Source organism: Raphanus sativus, chromosome 8, assembly GCF_000801105.2.
Source record: "Raphanus sativus cultivar WK10039 chromosome 8, ASM80110v3, whole genome shotgun sequence".
NCBI lineage: Eukaryota > Viridiplantae > Streptophyta > Magnoliopsida > Brassicales > Brassicaceae > Raphanus > Raphanus sativus.
The window spans coordinates 10354575-10372868 of record NC_079518.1 but is presented as its reverse complement, the minus strand read 5'-3'; the positions used below and the strand labels follow the sequence as shown (position 1 = coordinate 10372868).

Sequence of the window (18294 nt, the reverse complement as noted above, 5' to 3'; positions counted from 1 at the left end):
CATGACATTCGTTCTCACACGATATCTCTGTAGAAGAACTATTTTTTTACTGCTATTGCATACTTTTTAATAGTATGAGAACATGATTTTTTAATGTTTGACTAATTAAATTGGGAATCTAACTAATCAAAAGACTGGAATCCTACAAGATCACACATCATGTGCCTCTCTAATTGAGTAGCGGGGTAGTCTATGAAAATAAAATAACGTCGACTTGTTTATTATGTTGACATTACATCTCACAGACGGGTGCAACCCACCAGTAGACTCTACTTGTTATATTTTGGAGACAATTTGGCACCAACAATTAATATAAACCGGCATTAACCTAACTGGCGATATACCCTCTTAGCTGTAAATTTAAAATTATGTGATAAAATAAGAGTAGGTCAATTTAAAATTATTAAAACAAGAAACTAGAGAAAAATATTTGGTTTTCTTTTTATTCTTTTTTTTGTAACTTGGCATTCATAGTTTTCATTCATCGACAATTTTTTTCACTTTCTATATAGCTATACTTACAATACATAGTATATACTATAGTTCTGAATAGGGCTGGGCAAAAAAAACAAATCCAAAAATGAATTGAATTCTATTAAAAAAAAATAGTACCAAATCTAAAATGAAATTGATTAAATATTCGGATAAAATCATAACTTTGGTATCTAGAGAACCAAATCCGATATGAACTGAAATATTTTGGGTATCCAAATATATTCAAAATAGATTTAAATATATTAATTATTTTTAGATTAATTTATAAAATAATACTCAAAATAGGTAATTTTTAAGTTACTAAATAATACTCAAAACAGCAAAATACTTGTAAATATCTATTGATTTCTGAATATTTAAACTAAACTAATTTATATGTTAAGTTTAGATATTTTCATATGTTAGTCAAATTTGATAAATAATTTAAGTATAGTGGATTTTAAATTTTAGAATTTTGATAAATTTTAAGTATAGTGAATTTAAAAATTTTAAAAATAATTTAAACGAATTATACGAACCAAACTGAACTGAACTCAGAACCACTATCTAAATGGAATTAAAAAATTTAATCCCAAAAATCTATAACTCAAATAGATCTGAACCAAATTTTGATACTCTGAACACCCATCCTAGTTCTCGATAGGAGACTAGCTAGTTCATTTATATATTATTGGGATGTGAGAGTTGACGAAGTTATATCGTTTGATATGTCCAAAAGGTCAGGAGGGACCGGCCTACTTACAATGTACGCTTCATTCTGTTTTTACAAATTCAAAAATCACAAAAATTGTTTTAATTCATCTAAACCTTTTATATGTGTACTATCGTAATACAATAGTGACGATTACATACAGATGTCATGTTTCTATAAATAATTAAGCATATACTCTTTCTGTTTCTCAATAAGTGTCGCTTGACATTTTTCACGCAGATTAAAAACGTAAAGAAAATATACATAAGTTGTTATTAATTATATCTCTTTAACTAATAGTATTTGAGATAAATATAATTATTTATAAAATCTATACAGTTTACAATTAATTTTCAGCTGAAAATAAGTATAATTTGCATTAGATTTTTTTATCGACAATTACAGACTCATATCGACTCATTAGAATTAGAATTTGCATTAGAATTGTAAAGTGATATATTTTGTGTAACAAGAAAAAAATTAGAAAAATACTTATTATGAAAGTATATGCTAATAAATTGATTTGTATGGTTTTGCTTGGTATATGTAATCACTCAAGTATCTATTTTATTTTTCTTTTTAATATCTTTATATATTATTTGAAAATCATTACTTCGTTTAAGATATCCACATGTTATTAGTACGATGATCTTAAAATTCTTGAAAAATCGCTTGATCCATATAAATATATATTATATTATTTATTAATAAACATACGATTAGGATGCTTCAATTAATAAATATTTATAATAAAATATATTATATATATTTTAAATTTAATTATATATCATATAAAAAATAAAATTGAGTTTTTGTTTGTTTTAATTTATGTACTTACTCCAATTTATTTATATATAGAATAGTTATTCGGTTCTCAATTATTCAATATACTTATTATTTTATAATATATATAAATAAACATAATTTGTATATATAATGTTTATCCCATCCAAAATGGGGATATTAACCTAATACTAATATTATAAATCAGAAAATTTATTTTCAGAACATTTGGATGCATGACTTTTACTAAAGTAAATATTTGACAACCAAAATAACTGACTTGCTGGAAATGACCAAGAACAAGAATCACATCGGTAAATTTCATTAATAACTTTCATTCAAAAAAAAAATCATTAAACTCCTGTTACTATTCTCGAATAAACCAATATTTTTGTCTATTAAGAGAGAAATACCATTTTTATCTACCATAAAAAAATTATAATATGTCAATTTTATTACTTACATAAATATGAAATAATAATTAATAAAAATATTAAGAATAAATAAATTATAACTATAAATTTGAATTTTATTTTTAATTATAACAAAATCTGTTGACAAAAATATAACAAAATTCTACTCAATTTTTTAAATATTATTAAATAATATATTAATTTATTTCGTTCCTAATAATATAATATTAATATTAATTAAATTTCTATGCTATTTTAATAAGTTTATCATTATAGTTTGTATTATACTATAATAGAATTATTATATAAATTAAATGTGACAAGGTTATCCTCTCTATTAAAATAGAAGTACCATTTTTATCTACCGTAAAAAAATAATAATAGGTCCATTTTATTAATTACATAATATAACATAATAATCAATAAAAATTAATAATAAATCAATTCTAACTATATTTTGAATTTTATTTTTAATTATAACAAAATCTGTTGAGAAAATCTAACAAAATCCTACTCAATTTTGAAAAATATTTTTTATTAGATAATACATTAATTAATTTCGTTATTAATAATATAATATTAATGTTAATTAAATTTATTATAAATAAAAAGTTCTATGCTATTTTTGATAAATTATCATTATAGTTTATATTATATTATAATAGAAGTATTATATAAATTAAATGTGACAAGATTATATTAAATTGATAAATAAAAATATTTAAATTTAAAATGCTTTTATTTTAAATAAATGAGTTTAAATTATCATTTACCATTAAATGGGTTAAAATATATTAACTATATATTATTTTTATACAAAAATAAAATTCTTAACATATGTTAAATTTTTATTTAGCTATATATTTTTCAAAAATTATATGTTGAAGAAGATTTTTAATTTAGTTATTTTAAAGTATATATTAATAATATCAAAGTTTATAAAATGAAAAAAAAATATTCGTGCGAATTAGACTCTAGTTAGTAGTTTTTTTTTTTGTTTTGCAAAGAACTCTAGTTAGTAGTTTAACGAAGATACATATCACACGTAACGCCACAGCACCGTGTGTGCCCTTTCAGTAGAATATTGGGATGGTCCATGTTGATAATTTTATATAAGTTAACTACATTTTCTTGTAAAAGTGTAATAACGTAACGTTGTCTGTGCCACCAGGAGCCAAAACACTTGCCTTATAGTAATAACTAGATTTTTACCCGCGCTTTCAAAGCGCGGGATCATTTCTTTTGAATTATATTTTATACCATGTATATTTTTAAAAAATTATATAATGTGTGTTTGGTATATGTGTAGTTGTTGTTTTATATGTATGTTTAGGATGATAAAATAATATATCACTTTAATTTTCCATTCTTTAATAATTATTTTTTATGTTTTATATAACACTAAGTTAAAATCTGTAATCTGACATTATATTTTATTTGTATAATCGTAAGTTTAAATGCATGATTTAAACTTACGATTATACAAATAAAATATAATGTCAGATTACAGATTTTAACTTAGTGTTATATAAAACATAAAAAATAATTATTAAAGAATGGAAAATTAAAGTGATATATTAATGGAACCTGGTGGTAATGGAACCTCGGCTGAGGTGCCCGCCACCCAGCTTCGAAATCCGGCCACAGCGATTTAACATCCTTACTGCTGGGGCGCTGGACCCCTTCGGGGGATATTTGGGAAAGTGGCTGCCCAGACACCAGAGATATCAAAAAAAAAAAAAAAAAAAAAAAAAAAAAAAAAAAAATCATTATGCATCCTTTATGTTTATACGATTGAGGTTTTGTATACATGTTAGGGTTTAAGGTTCGCAATCTAGGCTCGTTTTTATTTTTGTGGTTTATGATTTTTTTAGACTGTAAAGTGACATTTAAAATCATCTAAATATATGGTATCAAGAAGTAGAATGTTATTAAATATTGTTCCCAAAATGCTTAGCTTCTGTTCATTTGAAATTATGACTGGCAAATTTACTTTAGGAAATGGAAAAAGTTAGAAAGTTATATTAAATAAAGTTTTACTATAATTGAGAAGAAGAAAACGTGATCTATGATTAGTTATTAATATGGTAGGTGAATTAATTATAATTTTTTTTTAAAGTAATGGCATTCTTTTCTAAATAACTCTAAAATCTAATTTTTTAAAAACGCAAGATTATTTTGTTTATAAATTTGTTACTTTATCTCTTTATACACTAATATCTTTGAATCTGAGCGATTGGTACTTTTGGTTAGGTTCCATTTTGTTACAAACTTTGTTTTTTCCAAAGCTGTTTTTTAATTTGGTGAAATAGTTCATGTTAGGATCGAGATTAACAGACTGGCTCCGTTGTCAAGTGCACGGCCTCTTGACTTTTTAGATTTGATTCCAATTTAGTTATGGTTTTGGTTTTTGGTTCAAGAGATATATTTACTGTTCGGTTATTTATAAATATTGGTTTTGGTTTGATTATTTTGGTTTGGTTGGGATAACAATAATAACAATTTTTAACTTTTTTTAACGAAAGATATTTATGCTAGTCTAAACTATGTGAATATTATAAACGATTAATATCAAATTTTAACTTAGTTTATGGAAAATCAAAAGACCCCAAGATACTCTCATATAAAATAAATGTATGGACTAATGGGATGACACGATCTTATATAATGAGAAGAAAAAGTGTCGATGGAACTGTTTCTAGATTTTAGGCAATAGAATTTCTTTTATGTTGGAAATTAAAGTAAACTTCAAAAGAAATTATGTATAGTAGGTAATTGTTTTTTCAATCTATCTCAATTAAAGATAAAACTCGAACAACAATCTATACTATTAAATACAAAAGAAAATTAGAATATCCGGTACTTAATACGTGAGTGTATCTCAGGGTCACTATCTTTTTCGAATGATTCTATAATTACTAAAGCTTGAATTTTATTGGGTATTAATTATACTAATTAGCTTATATTTCTGGCTGATTTTAATTAATTATGAAAATCTATAATTAAGGCAGTGGCATGATCTTGTAAATAACTTAAAAACCAATGGCAGAATCCTATTAGGGATTTTGCTTTAATAGTATAGATGCAGAAGTTATACTCAATTCGGAATTTACTCTCTCCATAATTTGGAGTATGATCAGTCTCTCTTTTTGCCCACATGGTCGACTCATTTTAGCTATTCGTTGATTCTAATTGACGGCAGCTATTTACAATATATATAATATATATATAGAAGGTATGCTAAAAAATAAAACGTGAAACATGAATGAAAATACATTTTTACGCTGCTTCGTGTTTATATATGAAAAAGTATATTGTATATTGACATGTTAATTAATGTTATGCAACCTCTGAAATAACGATGTATGAATCTATATATATTTAAAAAGTTCTAGATAATAATCCATATCTGGTTTTTTGTACATTTTTCACCCAAAAAATATCTGGTTTTTAATAAGTCTTACCCAAAATAAAAGAATATAGATCGTTTGACGTAAGAAAAAAAGAAAAGAATATAGATCGACCGCGTCAGAATTGAATCCTTCATCCTGAATGCCAAAGATGCAAGTCATCTACATGAATATATCTATCTTATTAAAACAGAAACATTTTGTTGGACCTAATATTTATGTTGTAAGTTTTTAAATTAAATACACCTTTATACTTTATAGTTAAATCTACATTAAATCACTAATGTTACTTTTTTATACTACTATCCATGTTTCCAAACAATATACTTATTTCTTTGTACTACTATCAATGTTTCCAAACAATATATTTTTTATACTACTATTAATGTTTCCAGGCAATACAATAATTAATCTTAGTTATTTTATATCTATCATTTTCTCTTTAGAATTTTGTAGAAACATCATAATTTCATAAATTGCAAAATAATGAACTTTAAAATTTGGATTATAAGATTACAAATTATGAAACTATTACAATTTAAATCCAATTAGATTACATATCGGTCATCCATCAGTTCAATCGGTTAGTCTCGAGGTTTAGTGATTTTTTTAATATGAATATTTTAAAAACCAAAATTGAATTGTCAGATCTCCGGATTAACGGGTATAATCACAATCGGGTTGAATTTAAAAACACTGATTTAAATGCAAAAATATTTTAAATACACACTCTTTAAAAATTACCAAAATATTTGTTAAGTTATTAGTGAAATTTTTTATCGTAAAATATTCCGCGCTTCCAAAGCGCGGATCAAAATCTAGTAATAATTATATATTCATATATCCACGATTAAGATTCACAGAAGGCTATATAAATGGGTATATGAATAAGCAAAATCGTGTATCAAACTCTTTCATTTGTTTGATCTCCTCTCATACATATACGGAAACTAAAAATGGGCTTTTGTTTCTGTTTATCCTCAGGAGGATCAACAGATCGAAACCAGATTTATGAGATAAAAGATTATGGACAAGAAAATGCAGTTTTACACTCTGAACAGCAAGATGTTCATCAAGGCTTTGGCTCTGTCTCTTCTTTAGCTGGAGGCAAGGGATACAATCAAGATGCTGCCATTCTCCACCTGGTATTTCAATTTACAAAAATACGTTTGTTTTTTTAACTGAATTTTTGCATTCGTACAAAATAATTTTATATTCAGAAGTGTAAATATATGTTTGTCCAAAGCAAAATCTCTTTTTAATCAAATGAATGGTAAAACTGTAGGGCTATGGAACAGAAGAAGGAGCGTTGTGTGGAGTGTTTGATGGCCATGGTGAGAAAGGTGAATTGGTGAGCAAGATAGTAAGAAACCAATTGCCATCTTTATTGTTAGGTCATATGAATAACCATTCAGTGACACGAGACTGGAAACTCATTTGTGAAACTACGTTTTTGTTGATGGACAAAAGAATTCTTAAACTCAAAAACACCCTTGATTGCTCTTCCTCCGGAACTACTGCTGTTCTCGCCGTTACACACGTACGTCTCTTGAAAATCTTTCATTTTGTTGCAGTTTCATATTAAATGACGTTTTGATCTGATTATTTATGTACATAAGCAGTACCGGTCCAAACATTATTGTCAATTTTGCTTATGGCCCTAAACTTTATAGAAAAATACATAAACAATGAAAATTTGTGATGAAAAATTATAAAACATAATTCATGTGTCCTAATCAGCTGCTCATGTGGCCTAACCCTATGGATGGACACTGATCATAAGTGATGTTTCGATTTTCAATGCAAATAGAGTAATAATTTTTTTCTTCTTCTAATTAAATGTTGTATGGTATATATCACGAAATACATAATTATGCTTTTGTAACATTAAGCAACAATTTTTGAACATGATGTTAATATGCATGGTATATATCATGAAATACATAATCATATAATTTTGTAATATTAAACAACAATATCTGAACAGGGAAATCAAGTGATGGTGGCAAATCTAGGAGATTCAAGGGCTGTGATGATTGGAACAAGTGAGGATGGAGAAATCAAGGTGGTTCAATTAACCACTGACCTGAAGCCAAGTGTTCCAAGTAAGTTTGTGATGCTAGGGATAAAGCATGTTTGTAAACAATGTCATTGTCACGTACCGTTTTCATTAGGACTCAGGATTTTTGGGTTAATTACTTTTGTAGACGAAGCCGACAGAATAAGAAAACGCAACGGAAGGGTCTTGGCATTAGAGTCAGAGCCACATATTCTAAGAGTATGGCTTCCACATGAAAACCGGCCCGGTCTAGCCATGTCTAGGTCTTTGGGTGATTTCGTTCTTAAGAGCTATGGTGTCATTGCGACTCCTCAAGTATCTGCGCATCAAATCACTCCTGGCGACCAGTTTCTGCTCCTTGCTTCCGATGGGGTACGTATATACTTCTCCAAGAGGATAACAATTAACAAACCGTTTAAGGCCAGTGCCTGCTAATTAAGGTGACAAGTGGTCCGACCAACCCCGGTTCAAACATGTGTCTCCCCGTATATTAGTAGTTAAAGGGTTTTCTTTATAAATACATATTTTTATATATAGGTATCTAAGAAATTAGATTTAAAAAGGTCAAAAAATATTTTGCATGTACATATAGTTTTGTTTCTATCAAAAAATATATCCAATTAGTACTGATAATTTAATATATATATATATATATATATATATATATATATATATATATATATATATATATATATATATTAAAAAATTAAGGAAACATATACTACCTCCGTTTCGATTTAATTGTCGTTGTAAGAAAAAAATTTCGTTTCAAAATAAGTGTCGTTTTAGAGTTTTAATGCAAAATTTATTAAAAAGATCCTCCATTTTATTTTTCTATTGGTTGAAATATGGTTATATGTATAGTTAACTGTGTTTTTATCTTGGAAATATACAAAATCATATGTTTTCTTAATTGTGTGTATAAACTTAGAAAGACAATTAAAATAAAACGGAGGGAGTACTTTAAAACTAATTTTATTTTGTTTGATGGCCCATACAAATGTTGAGCCTGGCTAAGGCTTTTCTACGCTACAAACTAGAAACCAAACTATAAAAAGCAATTTAACTCAACGAGCCATGTAAATGATGATTTTCTTTTGTATAGGTCTGGGATGTTCTTAGTAACGAAGAAGTGGCTACGGTGGTGATGAATTCAGAGAATGAGGCAGGAGCGGCCAACGCAGTGACAGAGGCGGCGGCTAATGCATGGAGACAGAAATATCCGACGGTCAAGGTTGATGATATTTCTGTCGTGTGCCTCTTTCTCAACAAGAGGTTTCATCCTCAGCCACGTATGTAATCAAACAAACAAACTTGCGAAGAAAACATATAACGACTAATCAAAGATGGATGCCACGTATGATTGTTTACTCAGACTTCTGTGTGTTGCCTTTGAGTGTGAATGTATGTGTGTGTATATATTACATTTGTATGTTAAGTCGTGTGATTATTAATAGAAAATAAATAGTAGAAGATGTTGGGAGTGGTGTGTGTCGTGGGATCAAAGTAACGAGGACTTTGACATTTTGAACAGACGTCATAAGAATCTATGTATTGGAGTGCTTTCCACACTCTTATGTCGTTGTTGTATAAATTGATGATAACATCTAAGGAAGATATTTTTGTAGCAGAAACAGCTGAAAATAAAAACTGAGTTTCAGTTTCAGAACATGTCAACAGATCTCGTAGTAGAATTAATGAGCATCAGTGACTACACTAAGCTTGGATTTCTTTGCTCAGACAAGCTGTTGTTTGTCATGCTGTCAGTTTGTGATATTCAGCCACCTTAAACTTGCTTAAGAAGAGACAGCTCTAGGATTTTTTTTTTTTGTAGATGCATTTCTCAAATATCCGGACTGGAATGTACGTTTGTTTTGCTGTATTAATGATGCGATTGTGTGTCTATGCTCTCTGGCTATCTCTCCCTTTTCTGTATTAAAAAAAACATGTTACGAACGGATTAAGAGATCGCCGGTTTGGTTCTTGATAGGAGGGATCTACTCTGCGAGTTAATTTAGCGTATACTTTAGACCCTCTCCTAGAAAGATATGCGGGCCTTCAGACCTAAACTTTCTAGTAGCCCTGCGATTTCGATTTTCTGAAACCGAACCGAACCGTCGGTTTTTGTTTTTCAGTAGTCACAACGCCGATTCAATGTCCACTGGACAAACTAACATTCACCAGAAGGAATGCTATGAACTTGTATGTTGTGGAACAAGCGGTTGGCCCGGGGTTTATAAACGATCAACGATGGAAATGGATGGATCGAGTTCATAAAGTAACACCATGTTGTAGAGTAATAGCCTTCGTGAGACTTGATAGTTAAGAGGCAGCTTTGGTCTCTCCTAACCAAATCAAAAAATAAAAATAAAGAGATGGTGGAACCTGAGCTGAGATTGAATCTCTTCTGCCACCACACAACCCGAAGAAGCTACACAAAAAGACACACACACACAAAAAGGTTCGTAACCAATAAAGCTAAATATCATAACCAGATAAACTATGATTCCTCCTCCACGGGATAAGAGTAGAATACCTGACAAAAAGTCACTCTTTGTTTAGTACTTTAGGTACTTTTAAATACACCTCATCAAAGCTTGGAATCGAAGCTCTTATACTATCCCTGTATAAAGAAACATATAAACTTTAGTAGATGGCTTTCGTCCTAAAACAAGAATCAATTCTACTATATTCTAGATGGAGAAAAAACTGTATGAAGATCAAACCTGTTCTCAAATGTTTCAGGAGCATCCTCTCGCAAATTTCCACCTTCCATTTCTACAGGATATTTGTTAAAAATCAGTAAGGATCAAGACATTAAAATAGGCAGTGTTATATATATTCCCACTTGTCAAAAACTAATCAGAACTGATAAGTAGACCTCTAGTTACAGAAAAAAAAAACTATATTCCTCATCAGATTTTACCAAGAGAATGTGCTATAAGACTACAAAAACTAAAGTCCCTAAACTCCAATCAACTTTGTTTATAAAAAGATCTGTCCACATGAGTCTACTCAAAACATGATCAAACTCATTGTTCACCATTCTCAGATGGATGCAACAAATCTTACTTACTTACAATCTTTCATGAACCAATATGCCTCCAAAGATTTTACCAAGAGAATGTGCTTAGACTACAAAGACTCAAAACCTTAATCTCCAATCAATTTTACTTATAAAGATCTGTCCACATGATCAAAACTCATTTGATTCAGCACTCACGAGATGGATGCAACAAATCTTAGCTATAATACACTCTTTTTCTTCCCCAAAGATTCACTCTTTCATGAATATTTCATATCAGCAAAACATTACGAACACACAAAACAAAGAAGAAAGTTTTGTACTTTATACACAAACCTGCTCTAATAGCTGGCTCCACACAGCTAACATCAACTTGTTGAAGTTGACCAAACCTACATTTTTCCCACCAATATCGCAGCTTTAAAAAACTACACAACAAACGAAACTATCTGCAGACACGAGTTTTCGATTCCATTACCAGTGGATGACTTGACGAATCTTAGCACCACATTCCTCAATCTGAAAAAGTAAAAGAGGAACAAACAATCAATGAGAAGTCAGTCATGGAGAAACGTAAAGGGTTAGTAAAAGGGTACACACCTCGGAAGGAGTGAGGGAGATTCGAGCTGTCTCAGCTAGACGGGATACGTCCGGCGGCTGAAGAACAGAGGGGTTTGTGTCAGACGAGAAGCATCGAGCTATTCTTCTACTATGTCTTTGGAAGCTGAGACTTGAAGACGAAGAAAAGGTTGAGACTTTGGTTTGGATCATGCGCGGTGGTGAAGCAGAGAGAACGGCAAGCAAAGCTCTGGTCGCCATCGCTTTTATTGAAAAAACTCTCCCAAGACTACTGAATATTGTGGATAGGAGGAGGAGGAGGAGGATTAAATTAAATTAAACTAAAATTGTAAACCGGTTTTAAAATTAAAATTGTACGGTTACCCAAAAAAGACAGTTACCCAGTGAGCAAGACCCAGAAGCAGAGTTTTTATACCAAGCAATGGCAGTGAGAGAAAGGTTTAAAATGGTTTGTTTATCTTCTGATGTAACCATAGTTGTGTCTGAATGTTAAAATGAAACATTGGTTTATGGCATCCACTTTTTTAAAGCCAGTTAAGAGCATTTTTTTTAGTCTCAGCTATTTATGCTTCAGTTAATAAACCTCTGAAAAGATATGTGTTAAGGTGAAAGCTTTGTAATAGCTAGATTAAAGAAACAAGAATTTATATAACAAAACTTTCTAACTTAAATAACCAAAATAGTATAAAAATCATTTTAAATTGTTAAATATAATACAATAATTAAATTTAGTTAGGTAACATATCAAAGTTTGGCTATTTTATATTCATTTGAGTATATCATATACAATATTACATAATTTAAACATTTTATCGCCATTAAAATAATTGGTTAAAATTGAATTTAAGAATTTGTTGATAAATATTATTAAAAATTAATAGTCTGATGGTTCAGTTGTTATTTGTTTTAACTATATGAATGTTCATTACTATGTAAATATTTTTTTATAATAATAGGCATTTTTTATTTAGTTTGCTTATGGCAAATTTTAATTTTGGCACGGACTGAATGTAACCATATGGAGATGATTGGTTGTGGATGTAGATGCTTTAGAAAACCAAAATCTGGTTGAGAAACATATATGTCAACTAATCAAACTTTTTTTTCTTAAAAAACTTCACAGCAAAAAAAATCTTTACAAAACTGAAATATAGCTGTAGAGAGTTTTATTTCTAGAGCAAAAAATAAGTGTTTTACAAAGCTACATCAACCAAATCTACAGCAAATAATTATACAGATTAAATATTACAGCCAAAAACATAAAACTATAGCTCTTACCAATCATCCTCAGCTTCGTATTTCTGGCTCTAGATTTTATTTTGGTTTGAAGTGAAGTATTATCACTTAAGTATTTTATATATAATTAAAACCTAGTAGTAGTTTGAAGTGATTTCTATTCAAAACCAATAGACAGATAAAATTGAGCTTCATCAAAGAGACGGTATTATCACTTTAAGTATTTATATACAAAACCTAGTTGTGTGTTTTTATTCATCTTATAAAATTTTCCTTTTTTTCATTGATGACCAGATGGAATAATAATTTCCTTTTTACGTACTCATTTATTTTACTGAAATTATATGCATATATCTACTTTGTGAGAAACTCAAAAATTATATATCCTATGCTTGTTTTTCATATAACTGCAAACAAGAATAAATTAAGGTGTATCAACGCTATTTTAAAATATAGTCGTAAAGGAGTGTATATAACTATTATTTTTTAAACAATAATGCAAATTTGAAATATTATAGTCTAGTAGAAATTATATTTTATTACTGAAAGGGTTTAAAAATGATTAATTATTTGTAATATAGTTATAGATACTTTAATTCAATAGAATTCTTTAGACATTATTTGCAATTTGATTTTGATATATATTTTCTCTATAATTATTTTTAATAAATAAATATGACGTGACATATTAAAAATGAGAAGAAGGTATATAATTATATGTGACATGGATAATTTCATCTAACATTTATTTTTGGTGAATTTTTTAGAATATAGAAAATTATACACTATCATTATAGTAAATATATTCAAATATAAATATAAATAATTAATAATAAAATATAATTATATTTTAAAAAATTTCTAGATATTATTTATTTAGTTATACTATTATTTATTTTTATTTTATAATTATATAATTTTATTACTAAAATGGTTTTCAAATTATTTTACAATTTTTTAAAAAATATAAATTTTAAATCGTAATATTGTTAGTTTTTTTATACGTCTACAAATTTTAGAAATACTGTTTTGTTATCCAGTTTTTATGTCAAATTTTATTAATTTTATAAAAATTAATTTAATATATTTTATTCAAAAACATAAATAGAAGTCTATTTAAGATTATAATATATATATATATATATGTTCTTAAATATAATTTAGTTTTAAAATAAAATAAAAATTGTTTATCTTATCTTAATTCTATGTTCAGTTAAACCAAAATTTATATCAAAATATTAGTAAGAAATTAACAAAATTTAGGATAATACTAAAAAAAAATTCAAATAAAGTTTAAATTTAATTTATTTTAGAAATACTGCCTTTACACCTAGTTTAATAATTATTCAAATACAAATACTGTATTGGCCGATTTAGAAATATTTTATATCGAAGATCCCAACTTTGTTAAAGAAAGAGATTTGGTTGGCATAAAAGTGGGCCGCCGAATATACTCCATAAACATTTTAAATCATATACAGCATACAATTCTTAAAGCAACAATATATTATTCTCTACTGGGCCGTGGTGGCCCGTTTCGTCTCGATCTCAGCGCAGAGTAGGACCCACCATTTCGTTGTCGGCCCACCTGGGCACCCGCTTTATTTTTTTTTATTTTTTTTTCCGGCACCCGCTTTATTTTCTTTCTGCTCTTGGCGTGGCTTTTTATTTTATTTTCTCACAATTTTAATTTTCAGTATATATAAATGTTATCTTTATGAACCTTCTTTAGTTTCACGGCTTCTACTTTTAAAATAAATTGTTGTTTCTCTGTTTGTGTCGCTCTGGACTGTGGACAATTCAGTACTTTTTTTTTTGGCACACGACAATTCAGTACTTTAAAGGTGTTTATAACGTATTGAGTTAACTTTATAATAACCCTATTTTGTATCCCAACTAATGATATAATATCAAAGGTCTGAAGAAAGGTGACGACAGGATGACAGTACGAAACAAAAACATCAAGCAAGTAAAATTACTTTAATTAGTATAGAAATATAGAACAAGTAGAATAAAGAAGGTCCAACTTTCTCGGGCAAACTTGTTTTTATCAAGGAGTTAGATGGATGAAAGAACTTTCGAATTTTTTGCAAAACGTATCGCTAATCTTGTAGTTAATAAGCATTTCAAGCTGCTATTTATGATATCTGGAAATAAAGGTATGCTAGATTTACTATTGCTCAAGACCATCCTCGACAATCATCTAAGATTAGTTCTGAAAATTAACAATTATTAAGCATTTTAATATGTATATATAATTTTTGGAAACATATGTCTATATATAAATTAATTTTATTTTATTTTATTTTAATTCAAGAAGTTTTGGATCTTAAGACCATAATTTTTTTTTTTAAACTTAAAATAGAGGCTGCGCGAACGCAAACCCCCTGCCACAAATAATGACGTAAGCTCTTCCACTTGGGAAGACTTTAGGCTAAGCACCCTTCCTTAGTGCAATGGAAGTCACTAGCCTAGGCCACTCGTCTTCTTGATCACGAGTTGACCCCGTCCAGGTAAATTAAGACCATAATTTTCTTGGATCAAAAACAAAAACCAGTTGTTTAATCTCTTCTTTACAACTGATATTCGAACACGGCATCTCAAACCTTTTGAAAAGGCTTTACAATAGAAAAGGCTTTACCAACAGAGATAACACGCGTATATTTAAAATTTTGCAAGCCAAAATCAATGTTTGACTAGGTTGTGACCTGACCATAACCGACCATGCATGCATCTTGTGGTAACCACTCTTAATTGTAGTTGTAACCCACTCTCTAGTGTTAGTTCTAACGGTACCACTAGTTTGTAATTGATTTGGTATGATGTAAGTTGTATAATACAAGTTGCGTCGATCCAGTCTTTGAGTTGTATAATACAACTCAAAGTAAAGAAAACAATACAAGTTGTATAATCCAGTCTTTGAGACAAGTTATGATACAAGTAGTGTTTTAAATAAATAAAGTAAACAAATGAGGAAATGGCTGAATGAGCAATTGACGAATTTTAGGTTAGACCGTTAAGAGGAATATATGGTAGGAAACAAGATACAAACATTATAAAATAAAATAAAAACATTAAAAAATAAAAGTTACGAACGCGATCCAACGACTTGAAAATACGGTGACAATTTGTTTTCTACTTAACCTCATATGGAAACCAAGTTCACCCATTTACGGTGACGGAGCAAACGGACGGCACGATTTTCAAAAGGTTATGTCTGAAAAATGAGACACGTGTATTCTTCTCACGCGCTTATGTTCTTCCTAAGGGAAACATACATTCCTCGTTTTTTTTTTGACTCAATTTTTGCAACATACATTCCTCGTTTCTCATTTTGATTTGGTAAAAGCTTCTTTTTTTGAGTTTTCTCTCGTGAATTTATATCTATCTATACTATTATCTAAGAAGGAAATTTGATTTGGTAAAAGCTTCTTTTACCTATTTATCATATTTTACTATTTTTTATCTAGATCAATAATTGATTATGTTGATTTGTCATTTTATTTATATTTTTAATTAATTTTGTTTATTTATCATATTTTATTAGTTCTTAGCTAAGTCATTAATTTTTAATTTAAATAATATAACTATTTCATATTTCATAATTAGAATTAGAATTATAATTATTTTGTTGTAAAAAATAATTATAATTATTTTGATTTTGACGAGTTATAACCAATCCTTACTCCCTCCGTTCCAGAAAATAAAATTTTCTAAAGTTTTCACTTTTATTAAGAATATAACAATTGTTTAAAATTTAGTTTACTATTTATTTTCCCATATGCTTTTCAATAACTATTCACCAATAAAATTTAATCAATTCAACTATTTACAATTAATTTTTCTCAAAATATACAAAAACACCTTAAAATTAAAAATAGAAAATCTATCTTTGTAAAACAAAAATAAAATCTAAAAAAAATTACTTTCGGGAACGAAAGTAGTATTTATTATGATATGTAAGAATTTTTACTTAGTGGAAACTCATATGTGAATACTAAAATATGTGTAAGTCATTTAGTTATTATTCTTCAGTTTTTCTTAAAATAAATATATACAAAATAAATTGGTCGTCATGGTGGTAATTAATAATTTATGGTTTTATCATTCTCGAACTAATAATATCAATAAATTAAATTCCAGTGATATGTGTCATGTTATGTTAGTTTTATATGTTATAAGTATAACATATATTGTATTTGTTAGTAAATGAAATCAATAATTAAATGAGTAGGGATATGAGTTAGATATAATTTTAAGAATATAGTTTCAAAATATTCATATTAATATTTTTTACATGATATGTTGAATAATGCCTTAACTTGTATTTGCTTATTTTTAATAGCTAATCTATAGTTTATTATAATGAAATGATATTTTTTTAAAAAAATTATGATATATTATCTATATAGATATTTGATGTTATATTATTTTCTTATTATTTAAAAGGAAAGTTTTATTTTATTATGTGCCATGAAAAGACTATATTATTTTTTTGGTAAAATTTTCCAAATTAAATTCGACATAACACCCAATATATATAAATTAATATGTAAAAGATTTTAATTAGTGTATTTAAAATAATTAGACAAATGGCTGTGCTTAGGACCAATTCTTCTTATTTTGTTTTAAAATTAATTATATTTATTATTGGATATTTTTAAATCATATTTATTACTGGGTATAGAATATAATCTATTTTTATAATTTATAATTTATAATTTAATAATAATATAGATAATGTGTAAGTGATATTTGTCATACTATATATCATATAATAATATGTATTCTAATACATAGAACTATGAGACCAATTTTATATTAGTATCTATTTTGTTTTATAATAATTTTCTGGTTATGTAATAATATATATATATATTTTTATTATAGCTTGATGGGTAATAGACAGAAAACATACAAAATTTCTAAACAAAAATATAATAAGATTATGGATAAAAAGATCTCTTACAACAAAAACCAAGAAAATCCAGTTTTTAATGAGTATGTAATTGATAGTTAGTTGCAAAGATGTATGTTTTCTTACATGAAATTTTTTTTTTTAAGAGTATGTAATTGATAGTTAGTTGCAAAGATGTATGTTTTCTTACATGAAATTTTTTTTTTTAAGTATTAAATGTAAGAATACCATTTTTAATGGCTTTTATATTATTTTTTTTGTTTTTTTGAACACATAGGGAAAAGGAAATTAAAAAAAAAGAAGTAAACCAGAAAATAAAAATAAAAATTAGCACGGCACAAAATACCGATTAACTAAAACCGGAGAAAACACGAAACCCTAGTTAACAGCGAAAGATAAAATAAATCACCAACTTCAGCCGAATGTAACCCGTCAGAACTTTCTTCCGAAGAGGCGCCACGTCGACTGCAGTTTATCACCTGACCTGGGACACCAAAGAAAAATACACCAGAAGACGGAACTACTTCCATTAGGAAGGTGACGGGAAAAGCAAAGGAGTATCAAAGCACCACCAGACGAGACAACAGAGCACCACAAAAAAAAATCTGAAAAGAGGAAGAAAGCGCAGAAAGGTTAAGAAGATCACCAGATCTGGACGGCATCACCGGTTCAAACAGGAGCTTGG

The 18294-nt window shown here is 28.0% G+C and overlaps 2 protein-coding genes and 1 non-coding gene across 3 annotated transcripts; 1 reads left to right on the top strand and 2 right to left on the bottom strand.

Moving 5' to 3' along the window:
* Positions 1 to 6700: 6700 nt before the first annotated feature.
* Positions 6701 to 9422, top strand: LOC108838362 (probable protein phosphatase 2C 61). Its single transcript, XM_056991629.1, has 5 exons — positions 6701 to 6937; positions 7078 to 7332; positions 7780 to 7897; positions 8000 to 8223; positions 8957 to 9422. The coding sequence occupies exons 1-5, from the start codon at positions 6749 to 6751 to the stop codon at positions 9149 to 9151; spliced, it is 981 nt and encodes a 326-aa protein (XP_056847609.1). The 5' UTR covers positions 6701 to 6748; the 3' UTR covers positions 9152 to 9422.
* A 678-nt stretch (positions 9423 to 10100) lies between these two features.
* Positions 10101 to 11752, bottom strand: LOC108819490 (glutamyl-tRNA(Gln) amidotransferase subunit C, chloroplastic/mitochondrial). Its single transcript, XM_018592534.2, has 6 exons — positions 11477 to 11752; positions 11355 to 11395; positions 11213 to 11268; positions 10578 to 10629; positions 10388 to 10474; positions 10101 to 10282 (listed from the first exon to the last, which is right to left on the bottom strand). Exons 1-5 carry the CDS (start codon positions 11693 to 11695, stop codon positions 10399 to 10401), a joined length of 444 nt encoding a protein of 147 aa, XP_018448036.1. The 5' UTR covers positions 11696 to 11752; the 3' UTR covers positions 10101 to 10282; positions 10388 to 10398.
* A 3300-nt stretch (positions 11753 to 15052) lies between these two features.
* LOC130499322 (U1 spliceosomal RNA) lies at positions 15053 to 15212 on the bottom strand. Its single transcript, XR_008938200.1, has one exon. It is a non-coding gene; the product is annotated as a U1 spliceosomal RNA (small nuclear RNA).
* Positions 15213 to 18294: the final 3082 nt, after the last annotated feature.